We start from the raw sequence: 21,577 nt of genomic DNA, 5'->3' as shown, positions 1-21,577 counted from the left end.
CCAGCATCAGATTGCTCTAATGCCTGCATATTAAAATCCAAACAAAGAGCCATGCAAATTGCTGCCACTGGTTAGTTGCCTAGCAACTATACAGTGAGTACTGAAAACAAAGTACTGTCATACTACACTACCATGCTGAGCTTGAAACAAAGCCTATAGTATGACTTGTGAAACACTATAAATCTGAAATATTTAAAAGGGTTGACCAAAAAGAAAAAAGAAAAATATATTTTGAGACTCTCTTGATTTTACAAATTTTCCTCAAGGGAATGGGCTCACAGGTAATGCCATGACAAATGCTGTAATAATTTATGCCCTCCCAAATGTGTTTACATTGAAGGTGCCACAAGACTCTTGTTTTGTTTTTGCTGCAAAAGACTAACAGAGTTATTTCTTTGGAAACTGTAATATGAGAAAGATTTAGGGCTATAGCTCACATCTCCCATCCATGATGCCCCTGTCTACAGACAGCAAGCAAGCAATATTGCTATGCTTGTACACCTATTGTTTACTCCTGTTATGTCTTTTGTGCAGGTGTAAAAATGGAGCCTTGTATATGCATGTGGAATTTTGTTGTTCTTAATGCTCCTAGGGAGGCTGTGGCAGGGGGAGGATCAGACAAACCACAGTGATCCTGTACGTGATTAGAGCTTTAGCATATATACTTTAAAAACAACAACAGTCTTAGGTCACTTCCAGACTCTTGCATGGATCTCTCACCCATTTGGGGAGATGCTGGAATATGTCCTTTGCACAAGAAAGGACGCCTTCATAATCCACCCCCAAGAAAGCAGCTACATTGTGATAAATTAGGGATTAAGGAGAACTTCAGTGTGGTTCACATTTTAACGTGACCCAACCTAATTTGCACTTCTAGAAACCAAATGCAAACTGAAATGCAGCTCTCCTTTGAGTTTCACAGTTGTCTGAATTTTACGATGTAGTTCTCCAACTGATAAATGTGGATAAAAATGCACATATTAGGGGAAGGTGTTCCTAATAATGAGTATTAGGGAAAACTTGCATTACGTTAAGGTAAGTTGCTTGTAAAAATCTATATAGTAGGAAAAATTGGCACTAAAAACGTTGACAATTTTTCATGAGAACTTAAAAAAACATTCACATACTGATGTGAAGATGTGGAGAACTGAACTGAACTGAATCAAAGAGAAACCAAAATAGAGAGGTTCAGCCATCACTGTGATAAAGAAGAATGGCACTGCAAGGCTCTGGTGTAACAAATTCACTTCCTCCCCAAGTCACACTTTTTTGCAGTAAGCAAAGTGATGAGAAAAAGGAAGTGTGGGATAACTACGGCATGACGGCAATGTTCTATAACCACTGCACCATTTTTTATTTTTTAGTGCAAGGATGAATGTACAATAGGTAGGTTGTCTGGAAATGTCCTTGTATACAAATACTCAGAAGGAAGGCAGATGATGGCTGGAGGTAGGAATAGAATCTTGTGGCATCCAGATCCAGAGGTTTTTGGACTACATTGACAATGCTGGCTGGTGCTGATGGGAGTTGGAGTCCAGCAACATCTGGAGGTCTCAGGCACCCCACTCCTGCTCTATACCATCAGCTTTGAGCCACCATTGCATCACTTGTCTTTTCTTGCAGCAGCCAATGCAGTTGACTGCACCCTGATTCTCTTTTCGCCTTGACCTCCAGGACAGATTCTGGCAGCTGTCTTGTCAAGCCAATTACTTTGGACAGGAATCTGGCAGGAAGCCTTGCTCGTTTCTGCCCCTCTGCACTTTATACAAGCCTCCAAGAAACAGTAGGCCTAAATGTAGCTCTCTAGTGATGGAAAAGAGACAAAGCCTGCAGAACTGGATGCAAGGTCACCTTATTATAACACAGCTTGACAAGGCTCATTTAAGAAATGAAGGCACAGTACAGTACCTGGTTACAGTCGGAATTAGAATATTTGTCTGCTTGATGCATTTGCTTCAGCTTTCAGAAGAAGGAAGAGCACAATGTGCTGGCACCACTCGTCACCTAAGTGTTGCTGTAACTATGGGGATGAAATATACCGAAGTATATTTATGGAAGAGAGAGAATTCTGTGCAGTTTCCCAAAAGCACAGGCTGACTGAAGTATGAAGAGACCTCTTACTCGCTTGCACAGGACTGCTTAAATTAAGATGCGAAGACTTAATTCCCCCCCCCCAAGCAAGTTGCTGATATTCCTCCACTTGACTTAATATATTTTGTCTGCAAAGCTGCAGATATCACCCTGACATAGATCACTTTTGCTAGCTGTTTTACAAGATCATTTCCGAGAAAATACATATAGGAGTTTCTAGACTCTAGATTATATTCTCTAGGGGAGGTGTGGTGAACCTCCAGATGTTGCTAAACTACAGCTCCCAAAGTCTTTGGGCACTGGACTGGTCTGGCTTGCTGGTTTCTAATGGGAATGGTAGTTCAGCAACACCGGGAGGGCCTAACATTCCTTGCACCTTTCCAAGGGCATAAAGACTGATTTTGGTTTGCTAGACAAGCAACAGCTCCTTCAGTTTAATGAATCTTGAGTTGCCCCTGGAAGAGGAGACTGGACATTTGATGACCACGAACAGTTCTCATGAATAGAGGACAAAGGAAAATAAATGATTCCCATTCCAACTTGAGAAATATCCTTGGATTACTAACCCATCCCCCACCAAAAGGGGAAGGGACTAGCATTTATTTTGCTCAAAGCAACCATACTGAATTCCACATTATGATTTGCTTGTACTGAGTATATGAGTAGGGATAAGCACATTTTTTTTTTGTTTTTATTTTATTTTATGATTGTAATGTACGTAGTACTATTTTTATAACCCATGCTGTAACCATTTGGTGAAAGGCAGATTATAAGTATGAATAAATAATTATTTCACAAACATGAAACCTGTGATGTTTTAAACTGTAATTCTTATGCGGCTTTTGAAAGTGTGTGTCAGGGGTTGGAATTGCAAATATCACAAACTAGATCACACTTGCACAAAAACAGCAAGAGCCAACCAAACGTTTCAGATCTAGATTGCACCTCCAAGCATGCATGGTAGATACATGTTTATGGTGTGGGCATCCACTAGGAGGATCTGTACAAAGAGGTTAGCATCTTTGGTGAGGATTTAGTCTTTGTGTACATAAGCGCCATCTGGTGGTGTTTATTAATATTGATTCAGTATGTATTTTCTGTACATTAATTTGATTTAGCAAGCTGGCCATTGCTATTCTTTTGTTCAAACAACAATAAAAAGCACATCAGTATAGCATAAGATGTATGCAAAATTTTCCAAAATATTATCCGTAATGTGATTAATAAAATGAAATAAAAAAGTGGTTAAGGAAACAAAAGATGTTATAAGGGATTAAGATTGTACAAAACAAAATAAAAAAATTCCTTCCAGTAGCACCTTAAAGACCAACTAAGTTAGTTCTTGGTATGAGCTTTCGTGTGCATGCACACTTCTTCAGATACACTGAAACAGAAGTCACCAGACCCTTCTATATAGTGAGAAGGTGGGGAGGGGTATTACTCAGAAGGGTGGTGGGATTGGGTGATTGGCAGATAGCTGTGATGAGCCTGTTGACGACTCTTAACGACTGCAATAGGTCTTACAGGAAAAAGCAAGGGGTGAGAAGGTGAAAAATGGCTTTGTCATGTATAATGAGATAAGAATCCAATGTCTTTGTTCAGACCAGGTTTCTCCATGGTTTTAAGTTTGGTAATAAGTTGCAATTCAGCAGCTTCTCTTTCCAGTCTATTTCTGAAATTCCTTTGTAATAGAACAGCTACTTTGAGATCTTGTATAGAATGTCCTGGGAGATTGAAGTGTTCTCCTACTGGTTTCTCTGTCTTGTGGTTCCTGATGTCAGATTTATGTCCGTTTATTCTTTGGCGTAAGGTTTGGCCTGTTTGTCCAATATAGAGAGCTGAAGGACACTGTTGGCATTTGATGGCATACACAATGTTAGACGATGAGCAATTAAATAGTCCCGAGATGGTATGTGTGATGTTGTTGGGGCCAGTAATGGTGTTGTCCGGGTGTATGTGGCAGCAAAGTTGGCATCTGGGTTTATTGCAGGCTCTGGTGCCAGTGTCCGTGTTAAGTCTGGTTGTAGTATTATTGTGGGTTAGGAGTTGTTTAAGATTGGGTGGCTGTCTGTAGGCAATGAAAGGTCTTCCTCCCAGAGCTTGAGAAAGAGAACTGTCATTGTCCAGGAGAGGTTGTAGATCTCTGATGATGCGTTGTACTGTTTTAACTTGGGAGCTGTATGTGATGACTAGAGGTGTTCTGTTATTTTCTTTTTTGGGTCTGTCTTGCAGCAAGTTCTCTCTGGGTCTCAGTCTGGCTCTGTTGATCTGTTGTCTAACTTCATCTGCTGGGTATTTTAGTTCTAAAAAGGTTTGCTGTAGATCTCTTAGGTGAGAGTCTCTGTCTGTAGAATTGGAACAGATGTGGCTGTAACGTAGTGCCTGGCTATATACAATGGACTGTTTGGTATGTTTGGGATGGTAGCTAGAGGCATGTGGATATGTTTGTCGGTCAGTTGGTTTACGGTATAAGGTGGTGTCTATGCACCCATCCTGTATTTTTATAGTAGTGTCCAAAAAATGTATTGACAAAGCCATTTTTCACCTTCTCACCCCTTGCTTTTTCCTGTAAGACCTATTGCAGTCATTAAGAGTCATCAACAGGCTCATCACAGCTATCTGCCAATCACCCAATCCCACCACCCTTCTGAGTAATACCCCTCCCCACCTTCTCACTATATAGAAGGGTCTGGTGACTTCTGTTTCAGTGTATCTGAAGAAGTGTGCATGCACACGAAAGCTCATACCAAGAACTAACTTAGTTGGTCTTTAAGGTGCTACTGGAAGGAATTTTTTTATTTTGTTTTGACTATGGCAGACCAACACGGCTACCTATCTGTAACTAAGATTGTACAGTAATCTTTTCTGCATTTGCTTGGAAATATGTCTCAACTGAATTCAGTGAAACTTCCTTCTGAGTAGACATATATAGGAGTGCACTGTTAATCACTTTGATCACTTTCACTTTCAGATTACTTGTAAGTATTTAACAGAATGATCTAAATATCAAATATATATATGTATGTTGTCTTCAGTGCAACACTATTCAAACACGTTCAGATGTCTTAACCTCTTTGCTCATCTTCTTCCTCTTGTATCCACCTCCTTAAATCTATGGGTTAATAAATAGCAGTATTATTCCTGTGTGTGTATCACAGCCTTTCATAACAAAATGCTTCACAGTAGTCGAGTCTGAGCCTGTTTATCAAATGTAAACTTCCTGTTTTCAAATACAGATTTTCTTTCTATATTTGCTGGAAAAGGGTATAAAGGATTATACCTGCCGACAACAATTCTGAGCTGATTCCTAAATCAACATTTTGCCTCGTATACTTACTGTTACATGTTAGTGTATTGTTCCGAGTTGGGGGGGGGGGGTAGGCTGTATGCTTAAGCCCCCTTTTAATTCCTTGATCCAGCAAGTGTTAATATCTAAGCAGATGACAAATGCCTCCCCCTTCAACTCGCTGGTAGTTAGAGAGATAAAGGCCAGGGTTGAGGTGTATGTGTGGTAGAAAAGCTAGGAGCTATCAGTAGGCTGGGCAGCTAAGAGACAGGGTTATACCTAATTTCTGTTGGAATCCAAGACTGTGAATTCTATCAAAGAAGCAAGACCCTCTTGGGGTGGTAATGCTGTGAACCCTTCTGTCGTAGGCTCAGGTTATATATACGTGTGTGTAAGTAAACCATATATCCTAAAGATACCACAGTCTCCACTGTTCGACATTCTGAAGGAAACATGAACCCTGGGTAAGTGACTGGGACCCCTGGAATCTCACAGTTTTGGGGAGATTGGGGAGGCATGCAACAGTATGAATTCATGGGAATAACTCAGTTTAATAGGTTATCCACATCATTTCATCCTGAGACAACCATAGTGACCCACAGCTAGTTGCCCCTCAGTTTTTTTGTCTGATTCATCTCACTCACAATATCACTTCAAAAAGTAGCAAATCTCTATAGAATTATTCCAGTGTCTATTTTGATAGCTTGCAAATTTCAGAAATAGCAGATTAGCAGAGGAATTACTTCTTCCAGGCTTGAATCTCCAGCCTGAATAAAGTCTATTCAGTAATATAAATCTTACTATTCTACTCTAGGTGCTTGCAGAACTGTAGACCAGCCTGCTTTACTAGCTTTATAAACTGCCTTTTGGAGGTAACAGGATTACAGACCTGGACCCAGGCACAAAAGGATAGTAAACTAACGTTACCTGAGGAAAACTAAAAGATAATGGGAATAAATTACACACATCAATTGCCAAAGCACTAAACATTTAAGAAACCATCCCTACATTCCGAGAACCTAAGCAACTACCTGCCAGTGGCTAATGTCCCCTTCTTGAGCAAGATTCTTGAGCAGGTAGTTGCTGTTGTAAACAAAAATTGCCCCTTTCCCCTATGGGGTATCCAAGAGCCCATATAGAGTCCTTACATAGGCTCCCTATAGGTAGGAGAAGATAACAGAGGCCAACCAGAGAATATTGAGAAGCAAAGCACCTAGTAAGCTTGATCTTTATTGATCTGTTGCAACAGGGTGCTCCCCTAACCCGCAGGAGAGGAGGAACCCAGAAAAATTGTGCACAAGGCCTTAAAAAGAGTTTTGAAATTGCCACCCTGTAGATCAAGACCACCCCCAGAAACATCATACATACATCACAGAAGGGGTGTAACCTAAGACCACCCCCCAGATACATCATACCTACATCACAGAAAAGGCGGTCTAAACAGAAATAGAATGTTGTTTTTCTCTTGTTGTTTTTCTCCTGTCTGGCAGGTAACTTGATTGGATTGCCTGGGGAGCCTGGCCATTCTTTTGTAGCGATAAATACTTACGTAGTTCCTGGGCCAGGTCACAGGCTCACACCCTATTCATATCTTAAATGTGCCTTTAAGACAATATTTGTGAGGAAAGAGACAATGGGGAGGTTTCCCAGTTTGAGCTTGCAGAGAAAACATTTGCTCAGTTTAGGAGTCAAAATGGTTCCATGTCGGTCTTCCTGTGCTGATCTATGTACGTGCTTGGTATGCTTATGAACATTACCATATATCTAAGACCTCAAAATTCCTTTCACATTGCTGATCAGATAGTGACTCAGCTATACAGCAGCAAATATAACATTTTAAGTGTGTTTTAGGTACATTATACAAATGTGACACTAGATGGCAATGGGGAGTTTATGGGAAATTCAATATATTTTTCAAACTTTTTTTTTAAAAAAAACATTTACACAGCATTTTTATATGTGTCTAGACTCCACCCCAGACACTTGTGGAGGAGACTAATGTGGGTCTGCTTTTTGCACAGAAACTGCCCCGGTTGCATTTTCGGTAGTGCCGCCCGCCATGTGGACAGCGCTGGAGCATATGCCCAGGCTGCCCAGGAAGGGCACGGAGGGTGCCCTCCCAGGCACAAGATAGCCGCTCGGCACGCCTTGCAGACAGCGGCGGAGCAAGCCACTCACGGAGGCAGAGCAAGCTGCTCATGGCGGACATTGAGCACGCCACCCGCCCATGACTCCCAAGCGTTTCCCAAGCTGTCAAAATGAAGGGGGAAGGGGGGAATGCTGCCAGCAAAGCAGCACAGCTTCCCCCTTACCTCAACAGCTCGGGGTAGGCTTGTGAGTTGTGGGTGGGTGGCACGTCAAATGTCACCCCCTCAGTGACTGCACCCAGGGTGGTCCGCCCCCACCGCCCCTCTTCCTACGCCCTCCCATTAGATGTCAAGGAAATTAACAACTATCTGACTTTTAGAAGACATTTGAAGGGAGCACTGTTTAGGGAGGTTTTTAATGTTTGATGTTTTATTATGCTTTTAATTCTGTTGGGAGCCGCCCAGAGTGACTGGGGAAACCCAGATGGGCAGGGTATAAATAATAATACCTGTTGTTGTTGTTGTTGTTGTTGTTTTATTATGACCTCTGTCAGAAGTAGTACTTCTGTTAATGTTTCTCATACTATTAGTGGTTTTTGATACCATCTACCATGGTTTCCTCCTGGAAGGCCTGAGTTGTGGGTGGGTAGAACTGCTTTGCTGTGGTTCCAATCCTGCTTGGTTGGTTGTCTTCAACAGGTGATGCTTGGGGAGTGCTATTCTGCACCATGGGGTCCCTTGTGGAGTCCCTCAGGGTTCAATTCTATTCCCCATGTTTAATATCTATATGAAGCCACTGGGTGGGGTCATGCAGAATTTTGAAGTGTGTTGTCAGCGGTATGCTGGTGGCACACAGCTCTACCTTTCCTTTACATTTGCAGCTGTGGCAGTGGATGTGCTGGAGCGTTGTCTTGCCTCAGTAACAGACTAGAAGAGCGTTCTGATTAAAGGCTCCCTGTTACATTCTGCTGACAATGAATGAAAGCAAAGCATGAGAGTCTGACACGTCGCTTCTGAACTCGTTCCATTTTTAAGGCAGTAAAACCTCAATATGTTTAGTTCTGTGCAACTGCAGCTATACCCTCCCAAGTTTGAGTAATGAAAATGGGGGCATTTATTTATCAGAAGCCGCTGTCATCTTCCTATGTCACAGTAGGAATACTACTCCCTTCAGCTGCTGTACACACTTCTGAAGGCTCTTCTTCTGCTCTGCGTTGCCTTCTTATGCTTGCAAGGATACCTGGGAAGTCACGGTTGCTGCTTGCTTCGAAAAACCACCCTAGCCAATATTGACTTTTATGCTGTATGTATTGTTTTTAACACTTGATTGGAAGCCGCCCAGAGTGGCTGGGGAAACTCAGCCAGATGGGCGGGGTATAAATTATTATTATTATGGCGCAGGCGGGATGAAATGGGCAACTCTGAGGCTGCATTCACGTTTCATTTGGCACAACGTCCAGCCCCTTTTCAGTTAAAGCGCGGAGGATTCAACTCGCTGCCTTTCCCAAGACTTAAAGCGAGGTCGACATCTGGGGTGGCGGGAAGTGTCCGGAAACAGGCGACGAAAGCGTTGGGCGCGAGGCAAAAGGGCGAGCGCTGTCACGTGGCCCTCCTCAAGCGCACGCGCGCGCGCTTGTTCGTTGATATGCCCGTCTCCGGGGGCGGGGCGGGGGTTTGGTCCGCAGCTCTCCTTTCTTCCGATGGGTGGCGCGCAGCCCGGAGGCCTGCGCTATCCCAGGGTGCTGTTCGCGGCGTGGGCGCCGCCGTCCCGCTGAGGAGACAGTCTGCGCGGCTGCCTCGCCAACGAGACGCGCTGCGGGCTGCCGCCAAACGGACATGTTAGCGCCGAGGCCCTGAAGGCGGGAGGCCGACGAGAACGACGTCCCGCCGCTTCCTCCGGGGCTCCTCCGCGCGCGGTAGCAAGAGGCCGCCGAGCCACAGCCATGGAGGCTGTGAACGCCTTCAACCAAGAGGTGGGGACGGGGCCCGGCAAGGGAGCGCGGGACGGGTAGGCCCCGGCTGTTGGTGGTGGGGGGTTGGGAGCGGCTGGCGGCCGCTGATACCGCTCTGGAGCCTGGGACTGGAGGCCGGAGCTCGCAGGCCTGGTCTGAGGCGGAGCAGCCGACGGGAAAGAGTTGCCAGCGCCCTTCGGTGTGCGGCGGCCTCTCCTGGGCCCGGCGTGTGGGCGGCGGCGCTGCGCCGGGTGACGCGGAGCTTCAGGGGCCGCTTTCCTCTCAGCCCCCTTCCCCTCCGCTGCACACGCGACTTCCCTCAAGCTCGAAGGGGGCCTAAGAACTTTCGCCACACTTCCCAGGTCCTCTATCCCGGGCCCGGCTGCTGGGGAGACCCGGCCGGGCTGTTTAAGGTCAGCCCTGTAGGCCAAGCGAGAGGCCGGGAATGGAAGTAATGCGCGCGTGCCGGGTAGCGCTTCGCTGTAGGTGGGGAGGAAGGGGGCCTAAGTATATTGTGCGTGTATGTGTGTTTCTGTGTCTGTGGGTGAGCGCGCACTTCGAGGAGATCGCGGTGCGGGGTGGCGGCGGAGTGAAGAGGAAGTTTCTGGCCTTTTTCTTGCAGCCATTTGATGATGAAGATCCGGGACGTGCGAAGAGATTAGGCGTCTCGAGGGCATGTTATTTCCAGCCCTATTACGCGACCCATCAAAAAGTTTTGTATTTAAAGTTACCATCCCAACTGTTTCTGTGATACTGTGCGAACCCCTTGCGTTGCAGAATCTAGCAATGAATAAAAGCTACCCCACTGATTATATCTTAGATAATGTACACGGTTTTCAAATTATCGTGCATATGGCGCGAGTGTGAATAGAAAATCCGGAAGATTTCCCCCTTCTTTTCAGGACTGGTTGTGGTGGGCAGGAAAAGTGAGGGAATTGATCTCAAGGAGCAGAGAGTTCTTAGCCAACATCAGAAACTTGCTTTTTAAAGGTAACATTGGGCATATTCTCACAACAGAATGCCAGAAGAATTCCGAGCTGAAGTGTCTGGTGAATCGCATTGAAACTGAATGGCTGCTGCTAGTGTTTTAGTGTATTAACAGTTGACATTCATAAAAGTGTTTCAGTGGACTAACATTGATACTTCTCTAAAAGGTTTCTGTGTACTGCTGTGGCATTCTGGAAAATGGATACAAGTGTTATTAAACTACATAAAGATTGCAGCAAATTTACAACTTAATGTGATTTCTGCTGCAGATAACCAGATAAATCAAAGTGTGCATAAATGCAGGTTTACATGAACATAAAGTAGACTTTAATGTTTAAATCACTGTATATGCTTTTTGAACAGAAAACTCTGTAAAGTTTGCTCACTGTAAATGCTTTTATATTTGGGCATATCAGTGGCCTTCCAGTTAAACATCCAGTTACGAAACTTAATGTTCAGAACTGAAAGAGTACATTAAGCTTCAGAATATTGCCCTTCATTTAAGCACAGCATTATGACAGCCATACACACCTCTGGTTGTCTTTCTTTGGGTCCTACACAACCCGATACGAAATATCAAAACAGCTATGCATAAGTGGCAGGTTCAGTTTGCCACCTGGGGCTTGTTCAGTACTACTAATTTGTCTTAACACGGACCTATAAATGCTCAGATGCATGAAAAGTATTTTGGGTAACTTCAGTAGAACTTGTAGTAAATGTGCTGGGTGTGTATGGGATGTGTTCAATTAACAAATGGATTCTTTTCAGTATTGTATGTAAAACTTTATAAATGCTATCATCATCAACTTTAGAAAAAGCATTACAGTTTGTGTAAGATTTCCATAAAGAAAATGAACAGTTGCTTAATTGCTTGGGGTAGTAAGTATTATTTCAGAGTGTTTTCTTAAGATTACTGTGTGTGAGCTCCTAAGATGAAGTACAGTGGTACCTCGGGTTAAGTACTTAATTCGTTCCAGAGGTCTGTTCTTAACCTGAAACTGTTCTTAACCTGAGGCACCACTTTAGCTAATGGGGCCTCCTGCTGCTGCTGCGCTGCTGCTGCACAATTTCTGTTCTCATCCTGAAGCAAAGCTCTTAACCTGAGGCAATATTTCTGGGTTAGCGGAGTCTGTAACCTGAAGCGTATTTACCCCTAGGTACCACTGTACTCAAAATGTTCAGCTAAGTGTTAGAATGGCTACTGCATCTTCATGCATTGTGTTATGGCAGAAAGCCAGGAAGTGGCTATGCTGACCTCTTTGCTTCACCTTGGTAGAGATCATAGTACAGGTGTGTGGCTGCTGTCTTCAGAGTTCTCTGTACTGCTCTGATATTCTGTGTTTAGATATAAATGGAAGAATGAGACCTGTGGAGCATCATTGTAGTACAAATGCAGTGAAGAAAAAGAGAGACAAGAAAAATGCAAGCCATTGTGGCATTTTACATGCCCACAAATTTAACGTATATTGTGTTGGCTTTATCTTTCAGAGAAATAGTAAAATGATTGTTTCCTAAGACCAGAATAAATGGTGATGCTTGGTAACTTATTCTTAGACCTAAATCCTACTGGTTTGAGTCGAGTATAATTCTAATTGTGCCTTGGATTGCAACCATAGAAACTTTATGGAAAACTCCTTTCTGTCAAGGGTTGCCGTATCCAGAATATTGGAGCCGCAAGCAGTGTCTGGGTAGAAATTGGCTAAATGTCCAGGGAAATCTGGACGTATGGTAGCTGATGTTGGCAGTGTTGTTTTTGCCGAGTTAGCTCAGGAAAGCTCAAAAATGTCTAATTTTGGGGGGCAAAACTAGAAAAAGAAAAAGCTCAACTTTACTGTGCAGATTTTCCCTTTTTGAACATTTTTATAGCTTGTTTACATTTTAGGTCTGACTGTGGCCCAGATGCCATAATCACATATTTTGTGTTGTCATAAAGGGTTGTCTTAAACCCTGAGAAATAAGGTATAAATTGAAAATAAAATGGAGCAGTAATTGGCTTAAAATTTCAAATAATTCAGAGTACATACGTATTCTAGCATCTGTTGTGGATATTTGTTCTCTTTTCCATAAAGTGAAATTTATTTACATATTGTGGGACTCTAAAGTTGGAGGACACCCAGTGATTCAAGTGCTTGAACCCCTACTCATTTCTAGATGTTGCTGTCCTACAACTCCCATCATTCCTGAACATAGTTAGGGTCTGATGGGTGGGCCTGATTAGAGCTGTAGTCTAAAACATTTGGAGGACACCAGAAATCTTCATTGATAGTATTCCCTCCAATACCGTGTATTCAGCTTTTGACATCTAGACACTATATTCCTCTTGGGCAGGGGTCAGCAACCTTTTCCAGTTGTGTGCCAGCCCACAGTCCCTCAGACCATGTGGTGAGCTGGACTACTTTTGGGGGGGGGGGGGAATGAACACAAATTCCTATGCCCTAAAAATAACACAGAGATGCATTTTAAATAAAAGGACACATTCTACTCCTGTAAAAACACGCTGATTCCCGGACTGTCCGCAGGCCAGATTGAGAAGGCATGGGCCGCATACGGCCCATGGGCCTTAGGTTGCCTACCCCTGCTCTTGGGGTAACAGAAATAGAATTAGGTGATAGTTTACTTGAAATCTGGATGCTTCTGGGGATGTTCGTATCTAACACACAATAGTAACAGAACAGTGGGTATTCCGGTGGTGATATCCGAAGGTATTGGTTTTGGATACTTCCTGCTGACAGCAGTCAATATAAGGTGCTGTAATATCTGTTGTATTATATATAGTGCTTTTCGTTAATACCATAGATAGCATTTTTGTGCTGGGGATAAATATAGTTAGGATATGGTTGGCAATTAGATGTTAGATAAATTAACACAAATGGTGTAGCACTTGTGGTATTTCAAGGTGAGGAAGGCAAAACCTATTTCCTAATTGCAACCTCTTCTTACATTTGCTGTATTGTGTTTGTGGGGTACTGGTTTGTTTTGTTCTTGTTTTTATTATGTACTTTGTGGTTTTATTCTGTGAACTATCCTGAGATCTTCAGATGAAGGGTGGTATACACATTTAATAAATAAAATACAAATAAATATTTAAAACATTTTCTGTTTCTTTCCTTATGCAATTAAAACACAATAGTTTTTATCATTTTTAATATTTGGAAGCTGATAGCAGCCTATTTACACTTGCCTTCCATCTTATTTTCCCTAGAATGAAGATCCGTCATTCTGTTTGTTATGATTTGTTCTTTTAGCTCTATTTAATGCTAGGGACGCGGGTGGCGCTGTGGGTAAAACCTCAGCGCCTAGGACTTGCCGATCACATGGTCGGCGGTTCGAATCCCCGCGGCGGGGTGAGCTCCTGTCGTTCGGTCCCAGCTCCTGCCCACCTAGCAGTTCGAAAGCACAATTAAGTGCAGGTAGATAAATAGGTACCACTTTCTAGCGGGAAGGTAAACGGCGTTCCGTGTGCTGCTCTGGTGCCGGTTCGCCGGAGCAGCTTCGTCACGCTGGCCACATGACCCGGAAGTGTCTGCGGACAGCGCTGGCTCCCGGCCTCTAGAGTGAGATGAGCACACAACCCTAGAGTCTGTCAAGACTGGCCCGTACGGGCAGGGGTACCTTTACCTTTTAATGCTAGCTCTCTGTTTCATCTGAATCAGGAAAGGTGGCTGAGGTGTTAGACCAGTGCTTGGAGGCAGTAATGGGTTGGACATGGGCTATTAAACTGAGACTGAATCCTGAAAACAGTAAGGTGTTATGTGCCCCAGGTTCTTTTGTCTAAGAGGTGGAGAAGTGGCTTCCCCTGGAACGAACAATTTAACAGTTCTGGAGTTCTCCTGGATTCAACATTGGAGACTCAGGGAATATTGGAGACTAGGAATGCCTGTTTTCAACTCCAGCTGGTTTGCCAGCTACGATCCTTTTTGGACAGAGATGACTTGGCCACTGTACTTCATGCTTTAGTAACTTCCTGATTGGATTCTTGCAATGAGCTCTGCATGGGACTGCTCTTGAAGCTGACCACAAAGCTTCAGTTGGCCCAAAATGCAACAGCTAGATTACTGGTTGGGGTCCATTTAGGTCTCGTATAACCCCTGATTTAACCCAACTGCACTTGTTGCCAGTTCATTTCTGGGCCTAATTCAAGGCACTCACATTAGTGTTTAAAGCACTAAATGACTCAGACCCCAAATACCTGAAAGATTGCCTCCTTCCTTACAGACCCTCTTAGGTGCTGAGATCAGCAGGGTGATGGTGGCGGCCTGGAAGCTGTGGAACTCTCTCCATAGCGGTGTGTCTGTCACCATTATACAGCTTCTGGAGAATGAATGCTAAAGAGCCACCTCTATCCTGGCTTTTGACATGAGTTGTATATTTTAGGACACACTTTATTATTATTGTAAGTTGTTTTAAGCTGTTTTTAATACTGTGTTTTAATGTGATCTGACCTTAGGGTGAAGGAAAGGAAATAAATAACAAAAATTTCAACCATTTTCATACTTAAATGTCCTCCAGCTTGTCATAATGTCTTGAACAGTCTTCTGTTTTCAGATCTGTACCCTGTGTTCTGTAGGAAGTGAAAACCTTTGTAGAATAGTGATGATTTCCCATCTCTTAGGGCTTACTAAATAAGTCAGGTGGTTTGTTTTTTGAAACATCAGTAATGCTTTGGTGAGAACAGATAGAAACTTTACCCCCTCATAATAATAGAACTCGAGTTTGAGCTGTAAAAGTGATTGACAGTAGATTTTGAACAGACAAAAGGAAGTGCATTTTCACACAACATTTTATTGTATTAAATTCGCTGCTATCAAAAGTTGAAATGGCCCGCAACTTGGATGGTTTAAAAGGGCATTGGATAAATTTATGGAGGACTGGTCTCTGTCAACAATATTTGCTATAATAAATAAATGACATGTCCACATTTATGGGCAGTGTGGTTTTGAACACCAGTTGCTGGGGAGGTGAGCAGTGGGTTAAGGCTGTAGCTTTTAAGCCCTGCTTGATAGTTTAGAAGTATCTGGTTGTTTCTGCTTGAATACAGAATGCTGAACCAATACTAATACTTATGTGTTCAGGCAGATCTGCACAATACATTTAAAGCACATCCAATGCACATTTAAAGCACACGACTCTCCGCGGGATGCTGGGAGCTGTAGTTTCTTAAGGGTGATAGAAATTCTAGCTAGTTTTGTAGGGCAAAACTATAATTCCCAAAATTCTTTGGAGGAAGTCATGTGTGTTGCATGGACTTTAAAATATAGTGTGGATCTTCTCTTAGTATACTAATTTTGACTGTTCAAAATACTATATATGTCTTGCTTTATGTAATCCTTTAAAACTGTAAAGGGGGGGAGGGTACTCAGGGTGAATGGGAATATTATGGCACAGGGCAGGTGACATTTTAACCAGGGACTTCTGAACATAGCTTAGCTCTGATTATGCCAGTATTCCTAGATTAGTATTTTTATAGAAAGATAGATAAAAAACCTATATCTAACCCCTTACCCTAATGTTACAGAATATGTACTCTGTGCAAAAAATTCAGTAGATAACCACCAGTAAATGAATAAAAAACCTTTAAGCATAAATAGTAAAAAAAACCAACTCCACAGTATTTCTCACAAAACAAAAATTTGAAAACAAAAATAAAAGCTCACTGCTGTTGTTCAAAGGTTTGGAAGAACAGAAATGTTTTAAACTGTCACTGAAAACAGCTCAGTGTAGGAGTCTGCCTGAATTCAGGCAAGAGAGCATTCCGGAACCAGGGTGCCACTGCAGAGAAAGCCCTGTTCTGGTTTCCAGCGAACCAAACTCCCACTGATGATACTGCAACATAAAACTGTGTGCCTGGTGATCTCAGATCCAGAACAGAATATAATTGGGCAGGAGAGGTGTTCTTTCAGGTAGTTGAGCCCTAAGCTGGTTTGAAATCATAAAATTTATACACATTGATTAATTTAAAAAAACCACACCTCAAAAAGCTCAAAAAAGTGATTAAGGCTTTATATTCAAAATTCATCATCAGTTAGACTTTGTAACAAATAGGTAGCCAGTGCAATTGTTTCAAGAGAGGTGCTAAATGATCCAGGGACACTGTCATTGTCAGTACCCATGCACCAGAAGACGGAGTTTACAAACCAAGGCTGTTTCCCCCCCAGCGATCCTTTGGTGAGTTGCTATTTTCTTTGACCCCAAAATAATGTAAAAACGTTGTTGCCCTCCTCCCAAAGCTAAGCAACTTATGAATCCCGAACCCCCTAAAAACGGGGCTTTCCTCCTCCCCCCAAAAAGCTCAACAACTGGGGTAGATCACTGCCAGTTTTTAATTCTGTGAGTAGATCGCAGTCTCTTGGAAGTTGGCCACCCCTGTTGTAAACTATCTTGTGTGTTCCTTAAATGGAATGGAACAAATAAATGACTTGTAGTTCTGCTGTGTATGAGCACATCAAAAATGTCCTAATGAAGTAATCATAAGTGCAAAAAGATACAAAATGGAGTAAGGCATGGATTCAGGCAGAAGGAGCTAGCAAAGGCAGAAAATTGGTGCTAAAATGTGTGTTGTTGAATTTCCTTCACAGTCAGCTTAACACACGTGTCTTCTCTAATGTCCATGATGCCAGTCTAATCTGGTTGTTGCTATAGGTTGTTCCACACTGTAAAAAAAACACATACCTTAGAAGCTCTAAAAATGAGCAGTTTTCTTCTACTTTGGCTATGAGGCTAGAGTGGTGTGCACCAGTGGAATTTACGTGGCTGGATATAAACTTCCAAGTCTCTTCTTCAAAAAGAAAGTATTGCCACCAGAAGTGGGAATTATTTTTTCTGTAAATCCTTGTTGGACAATGCAAGCCCTGCCCATACTACCAGTATGCTGTTCATGATCATATAGCTGAAAACTCAAGGTTGCCAGATACTCCTTTACTAAATCTATTCCATGCATGCCCCAAACTGAACTACTGCAACTGTCCTTTCATATTTAGTATTAAAAGAGCAGGGATTCCTTGCAAATCTATATTTCCTTAAAAATCAAGTCATTACCTTCGAAACATTACTCCATCTTGTATCGCTTTTGGATTTGTGAAGATGGGACACCCGGGGCTGAACCAGGAAGTGGAAGGAGCTTCAATCCTCACATATCCTTTTTCCTACCGTTGAGAAGCAAGCTTCCCCAGCTGTGATCACATTTCCTCAGCTCACAGACCAGAGGGCTTTTTTTCTACAAGAAGGAAGTTTGAATAGATCCTAAATGTACTCTCCAGACAATTCTTTTTCTGCAGCTGCTTCTTCCACTCAGATCAAACAATCCCTGACTCAGATGGTTGCCCTCAAGAACGTAAGAGTCCTGTTGTATCAGTCTAAACCAGCATTATGTTTCTACAATGGACAATCAGAATCCTATGGAAAGCCAACAATTAGGGCACAAGTGCAATAACATTCTTCCACTCGTGTTCCCCAGCAACTGATAGTAATATAAATGCTACCTCCAAGACTGGAGGTAATAGTCATCACTACAAGTAGCCATTCGTAGCCTTATCTTCTCGTAGCCTTATCTTCTATAAATTTATCTAATTTCATTTTAAAGCTATCCAAGTTGGTGGCTATCACTACACATTCTGGTAGTGAATTCCACAAATTATGTATCCACCATGCAAAGAAATACTTCCTTTTTTCTGTTCTGAATCTCAGCTTCACTGGATGACTCTAGATTCTGCATCTCATACTGTACTTTGCTCCTCAGTGACTCACTCTTCTCATTCCTAGTGGTATAGGGAGGGAGGAGAAAGAGATTTCCTTCATGCCACCTTAGTATTGTGTAGGAGAGAGGAGACTTCTTCCATTTCCCTCATCTTCCACTCATCTGAATATAGCAGTTTTCTTAATCTTGAAAGCTTGCCATTACAATGCAAGATTTCACTTTCAGTAGAGCAACAGCAGGAGAAAATGGAAGTCTATCTTAAAAGTATTAGTCTCACTAGCAGTACCTGGAGGAACATACTTTTGATACCATAACAGACACTTGGGGGATGTTGTTAATCTGTTTAGCTTTGATTAAGAGTATTTTCTAAAAATGTGTGGAAGTCAGAGCAGTGAAAACTAACTCAGTATTGCTGTTACACTTGAATATGTACTGGCAGTGTGGTTTTTATCTTGATTAATCTGTTTAGTGGGGAACGCAGATGATTAACCCTCAGTTGATAGAAATACTGACTTTCAATCTGGGTTTGAGATTAAGTATACATCTAGGAAGTGATGCAAATAAACCTGGTGGAAGTTATTAAGCATGACACCATTTTCAAGTAAAAAACGGTGCACATAAGTCATCAAGGTGAAGGATACCCTATAGTTTAAGATACAAAACATGACAGTGTGTTGGAACTAAGTAACCCCACAGTTTTAAGAACTTCAGTATTGTACCATTGTATGCATACCATAAAGAAGGCTGATCGCCGAAGAATGGATGCTTTTGAATTATGGTGTTGGAGGAGACTCTTGAGAGTCCCATGGACTGCAAGCAGATCAAAGCTCTCCATTCTTAAGGAAATCAGCCCTGAGTGCTCACTGAAAGGACAGATCGTGAAGCTGAGGCTCCAATACTTTGGCCACCTCATGAGAAGAGAAGACTCCCTGGAAAAGACCCTGATGTTGGGAAAGATGGAGAGCACAAGGAGAAGGGGATGACAGAGGGCGAGATGGTTGGACAGTGTTCTTGAAGCTACGAACATGAGTTTGACCAAACTGTGGGAGGCAGTGGAAGACAGGAGTGCCTGGCGTGCTCTGGTCCATGGGGTCATGAAGGGTTGGACACGACTAAACGAAAAATGATATATCACTATAGCAGTGCAATAATAAGTAATTACAAATTACATGTAATAACAAAAGCATTTTATAGAACTGGCAGTCATAGTACATACTGCTTGAGCAATATATGCACCATCACGTTTTGCAATAGCGCGTGTAGGACAGAAAAAAGTTACATAAAACAGCGTGGCTCTGATTTTCTGTCATTGCATTGACTCCGGAGATGACACATTTCTCTGTAGATGCTAGCAGTGGAAATCAGGCCTTCCGTTTCTGAGGCTGCCTGTCTTGATGTTCCAGGCTGACCATGTTTCTAGACACATCCCAAAGTTGGTATTGACCTTGGGATAAGGCCTACTGAGAAGAAACATATTTTGGGATGTTCACACCACCTTTAGTTTTGTTATAATAAAGAACAATCTCAGGCTTGGCATTCTGGTCTGAAATTGCTCAATATATATTGAAGAAAGGAGAATCATGGTCCTTTAACAGACATTAAACAATTCTCAGTAAGAAAGAACTGGGGGGGGGGGGAGAGTTCTGATTTTCAGTGTACCAGTCAGACCTAACCTTTCATTGCTAATTCCTTTGCTAATGGCATGCTGGTGAAAAAAGTCTCACTTTTATTCCATGCAGAACCCTGTAAATGAGTTGTTAGTTTCTGGTGGAATCATAACCAGAATTTTATGCCATGCTTGGGTTTGGATGGTACATATTGCTTCATTGGATGTCTTGCTCTGAATAGGACCAATTGTTCGTTATTGAAACATTCTCATATGGCATGAAACATGGGAAAGATTTTGGTAAACATAAGCTACAGGACACACACAGGTTCCACATTCTCTCACACTGGTAATTGGGGGCTGTCTGAGGGCTTTATTGATTCTTTTGAAGGAATATATTTGATTGTTACCCTTAAATCTGGCCTCTTGTTCAGAGTGAGGTTGCTGATGGTTTGCATTTATTTTGTAGATGAAATTGAGGCCACAAAGAGACCCAATCCAAATTTGTAAATTTTGTGCAAAATCTTACCAATGATTAAAACAACTAAGTTTTGCTGGGTAACTGAATGTTATAACTGGAAAAGAAAAGTATTTTAAAGTTATATATATATACTGGGGTTTTATAAGCTTATATAGTGATTTTGACTCCTGTAGATTATTCTGGGAGTAATTTTAAACTGAGACTGAATCCTGAGATGGAGTGTGTGTGTGTGTGTGTGTGTGTGTGTAGGCAGCTCATGTGTCTGGGAAGTAGATAGACAACCTGTTACAAATTGGATTGCAGTCGCCTTGAAGGAGTAGGTTCATAGTGTGAGGTACTCCTGGTTCCAGCATTGGCACTTGATGCTGGGTGGCATTGGTGGCACGTGGTGTCTCTTTCCAGCTGTAGCTGCTTTGTCAGGTCCTACTGTTTATGAACTGAGCTAGCCTGGCCACAGTAACTTACATACGCTGTTGAAGGCAGTATGACCTTGAATGCCAGTTGCTGGGAATCACAAGTGAAGAGATCACTGCTGTATTCAGGTTCTGCTTTTTGGCTTTCCATAGGCATCTGGGTGGTCGCTGTGAGAACAGGATGCTGGACTACATGGGCATTGGCCTGGTTCTGCAGGCTCTTGTGTTCTTATTTTAACCTATGCATTAGTAATCTTTTGTTTGTATTATGTTCTGTATATGCTGCTATTTCTGAAGAAGCTGCAACTTTGGAAGCTGCAACTAATGCAGAATTCAGCCTTCAGAGTGCTGAGCAGTGTACCATTGTAACCGTATAACACTGGTTTTACAAGAATTGTACTGGTTGCCTGTATACTGCTGAAGATGTGTGACTTCTAGTGGAGTAGGGCAGGAAATGTGAGCATGATGATGCCATGCATCTTCATCTACAGGATGTTACTGGGGAATAGTGGGGGTGTAGCTCTCAACAAGCAGCCACATGGCCCTTTTAATGTTTAATCTGATCCTAAAATGGTAAGGTTCTTATTTTTTATACAAGTATGTGATCTTATCCTGGCTTTATTCTTTCAGCAGTGGTTCGATATTCTAGAAAGCCAAGGATATAACCTTTCTTTTTGTTTGCTTTTGAGCATAGCAAGTGAGACCTACAAATGTTTTGTTTTGTCTTAAGCCCTTAACAAGGATGTCCCTTTTCAGGGGCTGGCCAACCATGTTCTCCATCAGGATACCATAAATGTAGGCTAATTCACTCCTGCTGCCCAGTTCTCTGGTTCCCCCGCCCCCATACAGCACACAATATGAAATTGCTGCTGGACTGTTTTTTGTTCCCCTTCCCCCGTTGCGCAAAATACTTCTGTGACCATTGGGTTTTACTTCAGTTTGCTGATAATCTCCCTGTAGTTTCTCAGTGGTCCTGTTTTG

The 21,577-nt window shown here is 42.5% G+C and overlaps 1 protein-coding gene across 2 annotated transcripts in view; it reads left to right on the top strand.

Moving 5' to 3' along the window:
- Positions 1-9,197: 9,197 nt before the first annotated feature.
- The window catches only part of SCAF4 (SR-related CTD associated factor 4), a 43,308-nt gene continuing 30,928 nt past the window's right edge, over positions 9,198-21,577 (top strand). The window contains exon 1 of one of the 2 annotated variants that reach the window (XM_079972017.1): positions 9,198-9,437. In XM_079972017.1, the coding sequence (XP_079828143.1) occupies positions 9,408-9,437 (30 nt within the window). In that variant the 5' untranslated portion in view covers positions 9,198-9,407. The remainder of the gene's footprint in view (positions 9,438-21,577) is intronic. The other variant, XM_079972016.1, reaches the window with a different exon arrangement.

Source organism: Podarcis cretensis (assembly GCF_951804945.1).
Source record: "Podarcis cretensis genome assembly, chromosome: 4".
Lineage (NCBI taxonomy): Eukaryota > Metazoa > Chordata > Lepidosauria > Squamata > Lacertidae > Podarcis > Podarcis cretensis.
The sequence above is the reverse complement of the archived record's forward strand: the minus strand, read 5'-3'. Positions and strand labels throughout refer to the sequence as shown.